Below are 12,345 nucleotides of genomic sequence, written 5' to 3'. Positions count from 1 at the left end.
TAATATCTAACATGCATGTTAAATCCAAATTGTTTTACTTGTCCCCAAAATGTCTTCTATCTAGGGGCGCCTGGGTGGCGCAGTCGGTTAAGCGTCCGACTTCAGCCAGGTCATGATCTCACGGTCCGTGAGTTCGAGCCCCGCGTCAGGCTCTGGGCTGATGGCTCGGAGCCTGGAGCCTGTTTCCGATGCTGTGTCTCCCTCTCTCTCTGCCCCTCCCCCGTTCATGCTCTGTCTCTGTCTGTCCCATAAATAAATAAAAACGTTGAAAAAAAAAATTAAAAAAAAAAAAAAAGTCTTCTATCTAGTTGATGTTTTTGAACCACAATCAAATCGATGTTTCTGTGTTATATTTGCTTTTTGTGTGTTCTTTAGTCTCAACCTGGGGGAGAAAATGAGGCTCCAAACGTTTACATTTTCCAAAACCATTTAACACAATTCATTGTCAGAGGAGATATTTTCCTCTAAGTCTGCCTCCACAAACTCCTGGAGAATACTCTAGGAGAAGAACCTACCTGGGGGGCTGAGAAGCAGAAGAACTTCGGTGTGCTCCATAGCCTGCAGGAAGTCACTCAGTTCTGTGACCGTACAACCTTTCTCACCCATTAGCTTCAGTAAACATAGGCTTGGGCTTCCTTCAGGCTCCAAGACCTTAAGAGAACACTGCTCCAAGTCCAGACAGCTGCAAACAACAGATTTAATTCAAGTCAACAACTTTCTCCAACGTGATATGCCTGCTGTATGTTTGGCATGATTGCAGGTGTTATAGGGAATAAGCTGTGAGTCGCTGAGTAGTGAAAAGTTATTTACGTTATGAATGCTACTGTCCTTTCCTCCTCCTTCTGCCTTCATAGGGGATTCCTCTTTATGCTCTTCTCCAGATCAGCTCCCATGACTACTAAATCAGAAGATCAGGGGCGCCTGGGTGGCTCAGTCGGTTGAGCGTCTGACTTTGGCTCAGGTCATGATCTCACGATCCGTGGGTTTGAGCCCCGCGTCAGGCTCTGTGCTGACAGCTTGGAGCCTGGAGCCTGGAGCCTGCTTTGGATTCTGTGTCTCCCTCTCTCTCTGCCCCTCCCCTGCTCATGCTCTGTCTCTGTCTCTCTCTCAAAGATAAATAAACACGCAAACAAAATTTAAAAAAAAAATTAAAAAAAAAAAGATGAGAGAACTCTTTAAACAGGAAGCGAGAGAAATTAGCTTTGATACTGACGAAAACTTTTACTTTAATTTGGGAACAGGGAATAAAAAGATCAGATGCATTTCTCTACTCTTTCTTGCACTTTTTATAAAGTGTAATATGACCCAAGAAAGAGGCACAGATCTTTGAGACATCTTGAAAAATGGAAAAAACTTAACATATGGTATTTTATATTAGCAAAGTAGTGTCCTTGTGTGATCATGCGAATAAAGATACAGAACAATGTATGTTCTGCATGATACCATTTTTATTAATATGTGTTTTTCTTATGTGTAGAGTTAACTTTGAAAAGATGGGCAAGAAACTAGTAGTTGGGATTGTCCTACAGAGGGGAGCCAGTGCAGCAGAGCTCAAAGCTGGACGATTCACTTTTCACTGTAAACCTTTTGTATTGTCGAATTTTTACTATGTGTGCTCATTTTATCAACAATTTTTAAAAGACTATCAGTGCTACTGACGTTCAAAGTGCAGTACTTCTAAGCACCTAGAAATACCCTATCACAGGAGGAAGACAAACTCTGGTCTAAAGGCCAAACCCACCCAGCCACTTGATTCTGTAAACAGTTTTGTTGGAATACAGTTATGCTCCCTCACACATGCCTTTACAAACGTGGATGGCTGCTTTCCTGTTACAACAGCAGACGTGAGTAGTTGGTCTGCAAAGATGAACACATGTGCTATTTATATTTAGCTCCTTATACAAAAAGTGTGCTGACCTCTACTCTAAAGAATCTTTAGGTCTCGTCCTTTCGTTAAAACTATTTCTTTTTACTATCACCATTTAACGTACACATACCATTTCTTTTTCAATGTCCTTGTATTCAGTAGGCGTATACAAGGTTAGAAAGGTTAAGACCAGACTGTACAAGGCCAGAAATAATGGGACAAGGAATACGGCCTTCAACCATTTCATAGGAAGGGAAAGCACAAGTATGAAACATGCAAGAGAAGAAAAACAATAAAGTAAAACCAAACAAAAACAACAAAAAAACCCCAATAATCTTCCCAAAGAGACGTGACCGACAACAAAGGCCAACCAAAGCCTTTGGGTCATCTCCACGATAGTCTGTAGAATTCACACTTCACACACCTTCAGAGAGACCTTTCCCTTCCCTACCAGTTTAAATGAAAGTCCAATACCTCTCGCTTCTCTGTGAGGTTTGCCCAGACCACACAAGTCCTCCAAATACACTTTAGACACGGTCTCCTGAGGGTGCTCTTCTCGTATACCAAAGGTTTGCAAACTTGTGTCACGTGGCAGAGAGTAAATATTTTAGGCTTTATGGGCCATACGGTCCACTGCGTGTTCTTCTTCCTTGTCTCTGGCTTTGCAATTTTTCAAATATAAAAACCATTCTTAGCTCATAAACTGGTAGTGGTGCAAATCTGGCTCTCGGGTCATTGTTTGCAGACCCCAATTCTCTACGTCTCAGTTGACACCATTTTGCCTTAAAACCACGAGCTTTTCTTTCATATCCATGTCTTCTGTACCTAATTGGGTCACCGAACTCCTTGAAAACAGAAATCCTATATTTTTAACCCCTCGATACCTAAAATCTGTCGTGCCCGTATTAGTCACTCATAACTGAATGATTACTGAGTGAATCTGAATCGTAACTAAAAAGGCTGGAAGCTAGAGAGACGGAAGGGGTAACAGTATTAAAGCTGTGGCAGGTGCAAGGTCCGCAAGTTTTCATGACTTGGAATAACCTTATTCCATATTCGTTTTGATCACTTTTATTAAAAGGTCACCAGAGCATTTGTATAATGGTCACTCAGGATTCATAATTCTGTAGTGAAGTTGGTAATCTCGCAAATTTAGAAAAAAAAATGTATCCAACCAAAATAATTTCACTGGCAGTATCATCCACCTCATAGGATTGTTAGAATTAGATAATCCATGCCCCAAGCGCTTAGTGTGTGGCAAATAATAACGCAATAAAAGTGAGCTTTTCTTATGCAATAAAAATATGGGGATATTAAAAGAATATCAATTTCCTAATCATGCTAATTTCTGAAACTGTTTTAGCTTTTCCTTAAAAATGTTTTCGAGGGGTGCCTGGGTGGCTCAGTCAGTTAAGTGTTCGACTTCGGCTTAGGTCATGATCTCACAGTTTGTGAGTTTGAGGCCACGTCAGGCTCTGTGCTCACAGCTCGGAGCCTGGAGCCTGTTTCGGATTCTGTGTCTCCCCCTCTCTCTGACCCTCCCCTGTTCATGCTCTGTCTCTCTCTGTCTCAAAAATAAATAAACATTAAGAGAAATTAAAAAAAAATGTTTTTGAGTAGTTCCTAGTTTGGTAACCTGATCATGTCCTTCAAGGCCTCCTGTCTCTATACTCACCATTCTTTTCCAAGTGTCTCAGTTAAATGAATATATTCAATACTCGATTTTTGTTAAACGTGACTCATCATAATATAGGTTAACTGTTCCCAAATTCTGGACCGTAGACCAGTGGCAGCACAATCTGAAGTCCATGGTAAAATGATAAAAATAAGGATGCTAAGGGGCGCCTGGGTGGCTCAGTCAGTTAAGCGGCCGACTTCGGCTCAGGTCATGCTCTCGCGGTCCGTGAGTTTGAGCCCCGCGTCGGGCTCTGTGCTGACAGCTCGGAGCCTGGAGCCTGTTTCAGATTCTGTGTCTCCCTCTCTCTGACCCTCCCCCGTTCATGCTCTGTCTTGCTCTGTCTCAAAAATAAATAAACGTCAAAAAAAAATTTTTTTTTAAATTAAAAGAAAAAAAAGGACGCTAAGACTGTCTTTTTGTCTTTAAGATGGTCTTTCCTATTTTTCAGTGTTCAAGTGTCTTTTCTTTTATGGAAGAATGGTGACTATAACAATAGAAACAACAAAAGCTGCAGATACCCACTGGTCCTCCATTTTATGAGATTTTCTTTTGTTAGTCCCTGTAATGTCCAAGTCGAGGAACCAGTATTAGAGATAGCTTAAGGATCACCAATTTTTTTTGAGATAATTAGAATATGAGATTTATAAAAACAAGGATGCTGCAGGCTAAATGTAATTTTTTTTTTTTTATGATTCAGAGAGGTTATCAGAATCTGGTATATCTCACCAAATGTAACCAAGTGATGCTTTAATATTAATGCTGATATAGAAACAAATGAGAAACAGTTTGACTTCTTTCTTCCAAATGAAGAAAGGTAAAACTGAAGTAGACAAAAATTTCCAATACAAGAGGCACAGGAGAAAAACAAGATTCTGTATCTCCTTTCCTTTTTTACTGATTTTCCGCATGGGCACTGGCTTTCAGCAGAGAGGATGCTTATACATATCCAGCCTTTATGTCTTTCCTTTTTTAGTTACATTCCCGTAAAGACTGTGCTTTGTAGTGGTTTCTGCTAACCCTAATTTGGAATTTCTCATTTAAGTTAAAAGACTATTACTGAAACAAATGGGCTGTTTTTAGGGGTGCCTGGGTGGTTCAGTCAGTTAAGCGTGGTGACTCTTGATTTCAGCTCAGTTCATTTCACAGTTCGTGAGTTCGAGCCCCATGTTAGGCTCTGCATCGACAGCAGGCTCTCACTCTCCCTTGCAAAATAAATAAATATTTTTTTAAAAAAGACTATTACTGAAACAAATGGGTTTTGCTTTTTTTTTTAATTTAAAAAAAATTTTTTTTAACATTTATTTATTTTTGAGACAGAGAGAGACACAGCATGAACGGGGAAGGGGCAGAGAGAGAGGGAGACACAGAATCGGAAACAGGCTCCAGGCTCCGAGCCATCAGCCCAGAGCCTGACGCGGGGCTCGAACTCACGGACTGCGAGATCGTGACGTGAGCTGAAGTCGGACGCTCAACCGACTGAGCCACCCAGGCGCCCTGGGTTTTGCTTTTAAAAATATTTACATTTACCTTTACTTCAAAAAATATATAGTCAAACAAAACACATTCTACATCCCTTAGGGTACGAACCGTGCATTGCTTTTATGTTCTTTTGCTTCTCTTCTTGGAACATTTACTGTTTGGAATCTTTATTCATTAATTCAACAACTACTCATTAATCACCTAAAATAGGCCAACCATTTTTCCTAGGTATTGAGGATATGGTAGCAAACAAGACAAAATTCCCTTAACGTCTTGGGTTTTTCTACAGGAGGAGATATATATGTATACCCGCACAGGCAGACAAACGGGGTGTGTGTGTGTGTGTGTGTGTGTGTGTGTGTGTGTCCATCCAAAGGTCATAGGTGCTCTGGAGAAAAACAAAGCAAAGCAGGGGGACCGGTAATGCTGGAGCAGATGCACAGGGTAATTTTAAATAACGTGATCAGAGAAGACCTCACTGAAGGCGGTAACTCGTAAGCAAACACGTGAAGAGGTAAAGAGCAAGTCATACATTTCACCCATGGAGACCATCTCATGCTGAGTAAAGAGCAAGTGCAAAGATCCTACTGCGTTCAAGCAAAAAGCAAGAAAGCAGGTGCACCAACAGTGGAGAAAGGGAGGAAGATAACAAGGTCTAAGAGCTAACTGGTAAACAAATGGTGTTTTTACACTGAACCAGAAAAGCAATGGAAGGGTTTTGAGCAGAGGAAGGGTAAGACCCGACCGAATGTCTTAAAAGAATAATTCTTACTGCTATGCTGAGAATCACCCGGGGGTGGGGGCAGAGTGGAAGTTAGGCAGCTATTGGAATGAACCGGCAGAGAGATGACGGTGGCTTGGCCCAGTGCCGGAGCCGCGGAGGCTGGATTCTAGATGCACACTGAAGGTGCACTGGCTGAGGGCTGCGGCTAAAATGGATGTGGTGTGAAAGTGGAGTCAAGAATAACCGTGACGTGGGGTGCCTGGGTGGCTCCGTTGGTTGAGCTGACTTCGGCTCAGGTCATGATCTCACGGTCTGTGGGTTCAAGCCCCGCATTGGACTCTGTGCTGACAGCTCAGAGCCTGGAGCCTGCTTCAGATTCTGTGTCTCCCTCTCTCTCTGCCCCTCCCCTACATAGGCTCTGTCTTGCTCTTAAAAATAGACATCTAAAAAAAAAAAAAAAAAAAAAAAGAATAACCGTGAAGTATGGGGCCTGAGTAATGGGAGGGCTGTGGCTGCCATTTACTGAGATGAAGAAACCTGCACGAGAGAGAGTTTTGCTGGGGAAGACACGCTGAGTTCTGGACATGTTACATTTCAGATAAGATATCTGTTAGTCATTCAAGAGGAGATGGAGAATAGGCACCTACACGTAGGAATCCGGGGGGTTCAAAGCAAAGACATGGACTGAAGATACGAACGAAGAGTCATCTACCTAAATCTGTATCGTCATGAGACTTAAGGACAAACCAAGAAGGGGATTAGGTGAAGACAAGTAGGTAAAGAGATACGAAGCCTGACTCCTAAAGCACTCCGAATTTCAGACACTGAAGAGACAGGCCGAAGAGACAGAAACGGGAGGAGATCTCTGGTTTCGGCTTCTCACGTGTGTTCTCAGGCCTCTCGTGAACTGAGTGAGGACAGAGGTCTGGGGCTAAGGAGCACCTTCTGTGTTGCTTTTCCTTGGTCCCCGTCCCACCGCCCCCGTCCTAAGCTCCCTCCTGCACAGCACGCGGGCAGCGTTGGAGCCTCCTGGGAGCTGTGTCACCTCTGGCGCCTCGATGTTCCAGGCCACCACAGAATTTATGTACCCTGGGCTAGACACTCAGAACCTGCACCTGTCTCCGCCGACAGCAAAGGCTGTCCAGTATCAGGTGGGTTTGGAAGGGAATTAGGGCCGGGTTTGTGTTTAGGGGATTCCCATACGCACACGGTTGTGGGGAAGTGAATTATAGGCCAAGATTGATTCTGGGTCACCCACAATCAAATGAAAACACTTACAATGACTCCTGATCCCTGATGGACAGTTCAGAATGGACTCTTGTGGTTTACTTATTAAATGCTCATCTGGTTTGAGGAGACACGTATAGAGTGAGAAAAAAGTGAAAACAAACAACGGGCGGCCTTTGAAGATTCTAGGGAAAGGCCCACATCCTCACGGGAACTGTTAGCCACTTGCACCCTCACGCTTCAATTCCTCCCTCTGACACTGGAGGAAAATACCTCGGGGAATTGTGCAATCGAGGTGCTCTTCGATCAATAGTATGAAATTGCTCTGAAATAACTTGTCTTACACAGAGTAAACATTACCAGCTTACCTGGCCCCCTCCTCTGCCCCTCTCCAGCCCCCGAAGCTCCCAGTGCTAACTTTCTGTTATGTCAATGTGGTTCAAATTTTAGTAGGTATATGATGTTAATGTTCCCCAGTTTTCTTTCTTTCTTTTTTTTAATATTCATTTATTTTTGATAGAGAGAGCATGAGCAGGGAAGGGGCAGAGAGAGAGGGGGGCAGAGAATCTGAAGCGGGCCCTGCGCTGACATCAGCCAGCCTGGGGCAGGGCTCGAGCTCACGAGCTGTGACATCATGACCTGAGCGGCAGTCGGATGCTTACCCAACTGAGCCACCCGGGCGGCCCCAATGTTCCCCAGTTTTCTAACCTGCAGGGCCGCCCCCACTTCCGACCACCACTCACCTACTCTGAGCTAATCTTTACCCTCCAGGAAGGCTGGTGAAACCCCACCAATTTCGTTTCAGACTTCGCACCCCAGAACCGTCAGATTCCACGAACGCATGCCCTTTGTTGCTTGTCACATCTTGTGAGGCTACGGCCCTTCTGTCTACACCACCCTCACCAGAGATGTGGCCTCAAACTTTCCTGTTACTTTGTCAAGCAAACCACTCTGGAGTCATCAGCAAAACCTGACTGAAGGCTTGGGGCTCGGGGTGGGGGGGGGGAACACTGGGCACCTGAAGTCGGGCATCCACACTTCCTCGGTGGTGGCAGGGCCTTCTTCCTTCCTTTTCTTTCCTCCACTGCCAAATTAGGAGTCCTCACTCCCAGGTCCTCAGGAAAACCCAGAGCCTTCCCTAACGAGAGTACTAATCACAAACTAACCAATCACAGATTTGATGATCTGACCCCCAAGGAAGACAACTTTTTGCATTGTTAAGTCTAGAAATTCAGAAATCTATGGACCTAGCATAACAGTATTTTGGATTTTCTTTGCACAGTCCCCTCTCCCTAAAAGAAGCATGTTTGCTTTCTCTCTAGAACAGAAAAAAAATTGTGCCATCTGTCTCAATTTTGCAAGTTTACCACTTTTTTTTTTTAATTTTCAATGTTTATTTTTGAGAGAGAGAGAGAGAGAGAGAGAGAGGGAGAGAGAGGGAGAATGAGCAGGGGAGGGGCAGAGAGAGAAAGAGAGGGAGACACAGAACCCGAAGCAGGCTCCAGGCACTGAAGTTTCAACACAGAGCCTGATGCGGGGCTCGAACTCGTAAACCGCGAGATCGTGACCTGACCTGAAGCTGGACGCTTAACTGACTGAGCCACCAGGCGCCCCACAAGTTTACCACTTCTTAATTCCAACCTCACATCATTACTCCACTCTGTGGCCAAAGAATCCTAAACCCTCATGACTCTGGTTTAACCCCAAACTCTGAAACTCGAGGTCGTTGTGAGAGTTAAAGTAGATAATGTATATAAATACTTCGTGCATTGGTACACACTAAGTGATCAATAAATGATAAAAGCCCACTGTTATTATTATCCACACCCAACACAGCACTTAACGTGTTATTTGTGAACGTCCCAGAATAACAGTCCACTGCTATAAAAGTCTTTGTGAATAGGAACTAAATATTTGCCATCTTTTTATCTTCTGGAACTTCCAGCAAATAATAGGCACTCGATAAGCATAATTCTGAATGAATGATTCCCCTCTCAATTCAAAAGCATTTGTCGTGTCTAAGACAGGTTCTATGCATAACACACAGAATCTTAAGTGATGCCTCCTGTTCTCAAGGAGTTCATAAGAAATTGTGCAAATAACCATACCAGACAAAGTTTAGTTATACGAGACGGTAAAAACAAAACAAAACAAAACTTCTAAGGGGTTCAAAGGGAGACCAAAATCCTAACGATGGTAGAGAGGAGTGGTTCTAAGTATGGTCTGGGCATCCCTAGTGTAGTTCCTAGTGCAGTCACAGGGTCCACAGGATCAAAACGGTTTTTCGCAGTGACACTAAGATGAGACTTAGCATTTTCGCTCACTCTCTGAGAAAATGTACATTGGAGTACCCGGGGTAACGTGACCTGCGACGGTGCAACAGACCCAATGCAGAAGCACAGAAAAGCCAGTTCTCTGCAGTTAAGGCACAGATCTTCAAAATGTAAAACAATGCCACTTTTCTAATTTTTTTTGGTTTTGAAAACTCTTTTTTTTTCACAAAAACATGTAATTAAAAAAAATGCTTATTTATTAATTTTGGAGAGAGACAGAGAGAGAGGGAGAGAGAGAGAGAAGCCCAAGCAGGCTCTGCACTATCAGCACAGTGCCCAACGGGGCGGGGGTGGGGGGCTCGATCCCAGGTGAGATCACGACCTGAGCCGATATTAAGAGCCACCCAGGCGCCCCCAGAAACATGTAATTTCTGCTAACATGTAGAATGGGCTATCCTTTTCAAATAAGTTAATATTTTTAACGTTTCTTACTTTTACTTTTTGATACGGTAAATATCAGTGCGCAGTACATGTATATAATGGATAGAACCCACATAAAAAACTCCCTGGGGTCCTCAATCATTCTTGAGAGTGCAAAGAAGTCCTGAGACCAAGAGTTCGCAGTTTCAACGTTTTTATTTATTTTTGGGACAGAGAGAGACAGAGCATGAACGGGGGAGGGGCAGAGAGAGAGGGAGACACAGAATCGGAAACAGGCTCCAGGCTCCGAGCCATCAGCCCAGAGCCTGACGCGGGGCTCGAACTCACAGACCGCGAGATCGTGACCTGGCTGAAGTCGGACGCTTAACCGACTGCGCCACCCAGGCGCCCCAAGAGTTCGCAGTTTCAAGCCTGGTGAGAGGAAAATAGTTTTACTTCTAGCTCAGTGTTCACGGCGAAGTGAAGAAGAGAACCCGGTTAAGTTGGTTTGGAGGAAGGTGGGGAGTTTAGTTTCAGTCTTTCCCACCATCATTCTCTCCCTATTATAAAAACTTCCAAATCCTGCACCCGAGCCCTTCGCTCTCATTATCTCTTGACCTGCACTTCTCCTTCCTAACCTTCCTTAGGTCTTCCAGGTCTGTGCCCGTGTCCTGTTCTTTTGTCTCTTAAGTCCTCTGGAATAAGACTGCCCTATCCTAGTGGTTTCCAGACAGATTTCCTCCTCTCCAACCCCTCCCCCCCCCCGCCCCCGGGTCGATCTCCACTTCTCCCTTTCAGCTCAAGTGGAGGAGGGTCCAACCTCCAGTCTCTGGCATTCCCACGACTTTCCCGACCGAGAGATCTCCCCTCTGCGCCCCTTCCACGCGGGCGACCCCTGCCGCACCCCAGCGCCCGGAGCGGCGGTCCCCACCCCCCCAACTCGCGTGCCCGCTCGCTCCCCCGCGCGCCCCCGGCCCCAGCCCGCCCCGCGTGACCCCGCCCCTGCCCCCACGCCCCCCGCGCCCTCGTCCCTCACCTGAGCCGGAGGCGCCCCCGACTCCCCGCCACCTCGGCCAGCCTCCTCCAGCCCCGGCCCTCGGGCGCTCGGTCCAGGCTCCCGCTGAGCCTCCGCAGCAGCGGCTCCGGAAGACGGTTGAGGGTCGCGCTCGGAGCGGGGAGCGGCGGACCCGAGGGCGCGGCCGGAGGCGGCTGCGAGGCCGGGGGCGGCGGGGCCTGCAGCAGCTCCCCGCACAGCGACGCGTCCCGCGCCGACGACCCCGCGACGGCCGCGGCTCCCGCCGGCCGCATCGCGGGCCTGGGCTCCAGCGCACCTTCCGCTCGCTCCCTCGCCGGCCCCGGCGCCGCGGAGGCAGGGGCGGAAGGACAAATCGGGCGACGACGCACCGCGCTCAGAGGAGGAAGCTCTGCTCCCCGCCCGGCCGAGACAGGTTTGCCTCGGGGAGCCGAGCCGGCGGGGCGCGCCGGCCGTGCCGAGGGGGCGGGGCTTCGGGCGGGGCCGCCCCCCTGCGCGCGTACGCGCGCCCGCGCGTCTCCTTTGCCCTCGCCGCCGTCGCCCGCTCGCGGCGGCGCGCGCACCGAGGCCGGAGAGGTGGAGTCGGGGCTGAGCCGGGAGGGTCGGGTGGTTGCAGCCGGGGGAGGAAGCGGTGGAGGAGCTACGCTCGGGCGGCTGCGCTCCGGCGAGGAAGCGTGCTACGTCGGGGCTTCCCGAGACCGTGGGAGGAGGATTGCCTCACGCCGGAGAGGGAAGCACGCGGCTCTCCATCGCCGGCCCCCCATCCCCCCACCCCCGGTCGCGCTCAGCTGACTCGGTGACTTGCGCTGTGTCCGGCGGCGCTACCGGCACCCGCGCTTGGCGACCTCGTTTTAGGCTTTGATGTGTACGGCGTGGCTAAGGGCAGTGGTTCCTAGACGTCCAGATACCTAAAGGAAATTTGCTCGAAATCTGTGCCCAGACTTTTTTTTTTGTAAACTGGGCTGCAGATCTTGGAGATGATTGTTTTTAGCAGGAATTGCCTGGTTTCCTCCGAGTCGGACTGCCACCCACAGACAACTACGGGATAGTTTGGGGCAAAAGCAGGCAAACTACTTATGAAACCCGCCAGGTACACAAGGCTTCCTGGCCCGATTTCTGGTGCCATTGATGTTTTCATCACACAGGACACCAGGATGTTTTATAGCAATTTGGGCACCCAAATTCTCCCTTTCTTCTGGCTACGTAGTTGTTCCATACAGTCTCCATCACATTTGAGCACAAGCAGTCACTATACTTTTTCATCCGATGTAAATTCGGAGTTCAGAATGCAGTATAATGGCTAAGTGCACGACCTTTTTAGATTCAGAAAGATCTGCCCGATTCTAGTTTCTATGACCGTGAACAAGTTACTTAATTCTCTGCGTCATCTTAATAATTCTCTGCCTCATCTGTTAAAATGGGACTGAAAATGTCGTGGTATATGTGGAGTTGTTACCAGAGTCAAGGAGTTGATTATGTAAAGCACTTAACTCGGCTTGTCACAGAGTAGATCATAAATGCTAGCTATTATCCTTACAAATGCAAAAGCTTGTTTCACATTCAGTTTGACTTGGTCAATCCTTCCCAATCACTTCTAGTGCTGTCCTGTTTTTTTTTTTTTTTCAACGTTTTTTTATTTTTTGG

At 46.9% G+C, this 12,345-nt stretch overlaps 1 protein-coding gene across 2 annotated transcripts in view; it reads right to left on the bottom strand.

Moving 5' to 3' along the window:
* MALT1 (MALT1 paracaspase) overlaps positions 1–11,184 on the bottom strand; it is a 65,633-nt gene extending 54,449 nt beyond the window's left edge. For both annotated transcript variants that reach the window (XM_086683116.1, XM_086683117.1), the window contains exons 1-2: positions 10,705–11,184; positions 516–682 (exon numbers count right to left, since the gene is read on the bottom strand). In XM_086683116.1, coding sequence (XP_086539242.1) covers positions 516–682; positions 10,705–10,976 — 439 coding nt within the window. In that variant the 5' untranslated portion in view covers positions 10,977–11,184. The remainder of the gene's footprint in view (positions 1–515; positions 683–10,704) is intronic.
* Between the last annotated feature and the right edge of the window lie 1,161 nt (positions 11,185–12,345).

The sequence above is a fragment of the Puma concolor genome, chromosome D3, assembly GCF_028749965.1.
Source record: "Puma concolor isolate L17-30 chromosome D3, mPumCon1.1.hap2, whole genome shotgun sequence".
Lineage (NCBI taxonomy): Eukaryota > Metazoa > Chordata > Mammalia > Carnivora > Felidae > Puma > Puma concolor.
The sequence above is the reverse complement of the archived record's forward strand: the minus strand, read 5'-3'. Positions and strand labels throughout refer to the sequence as shown.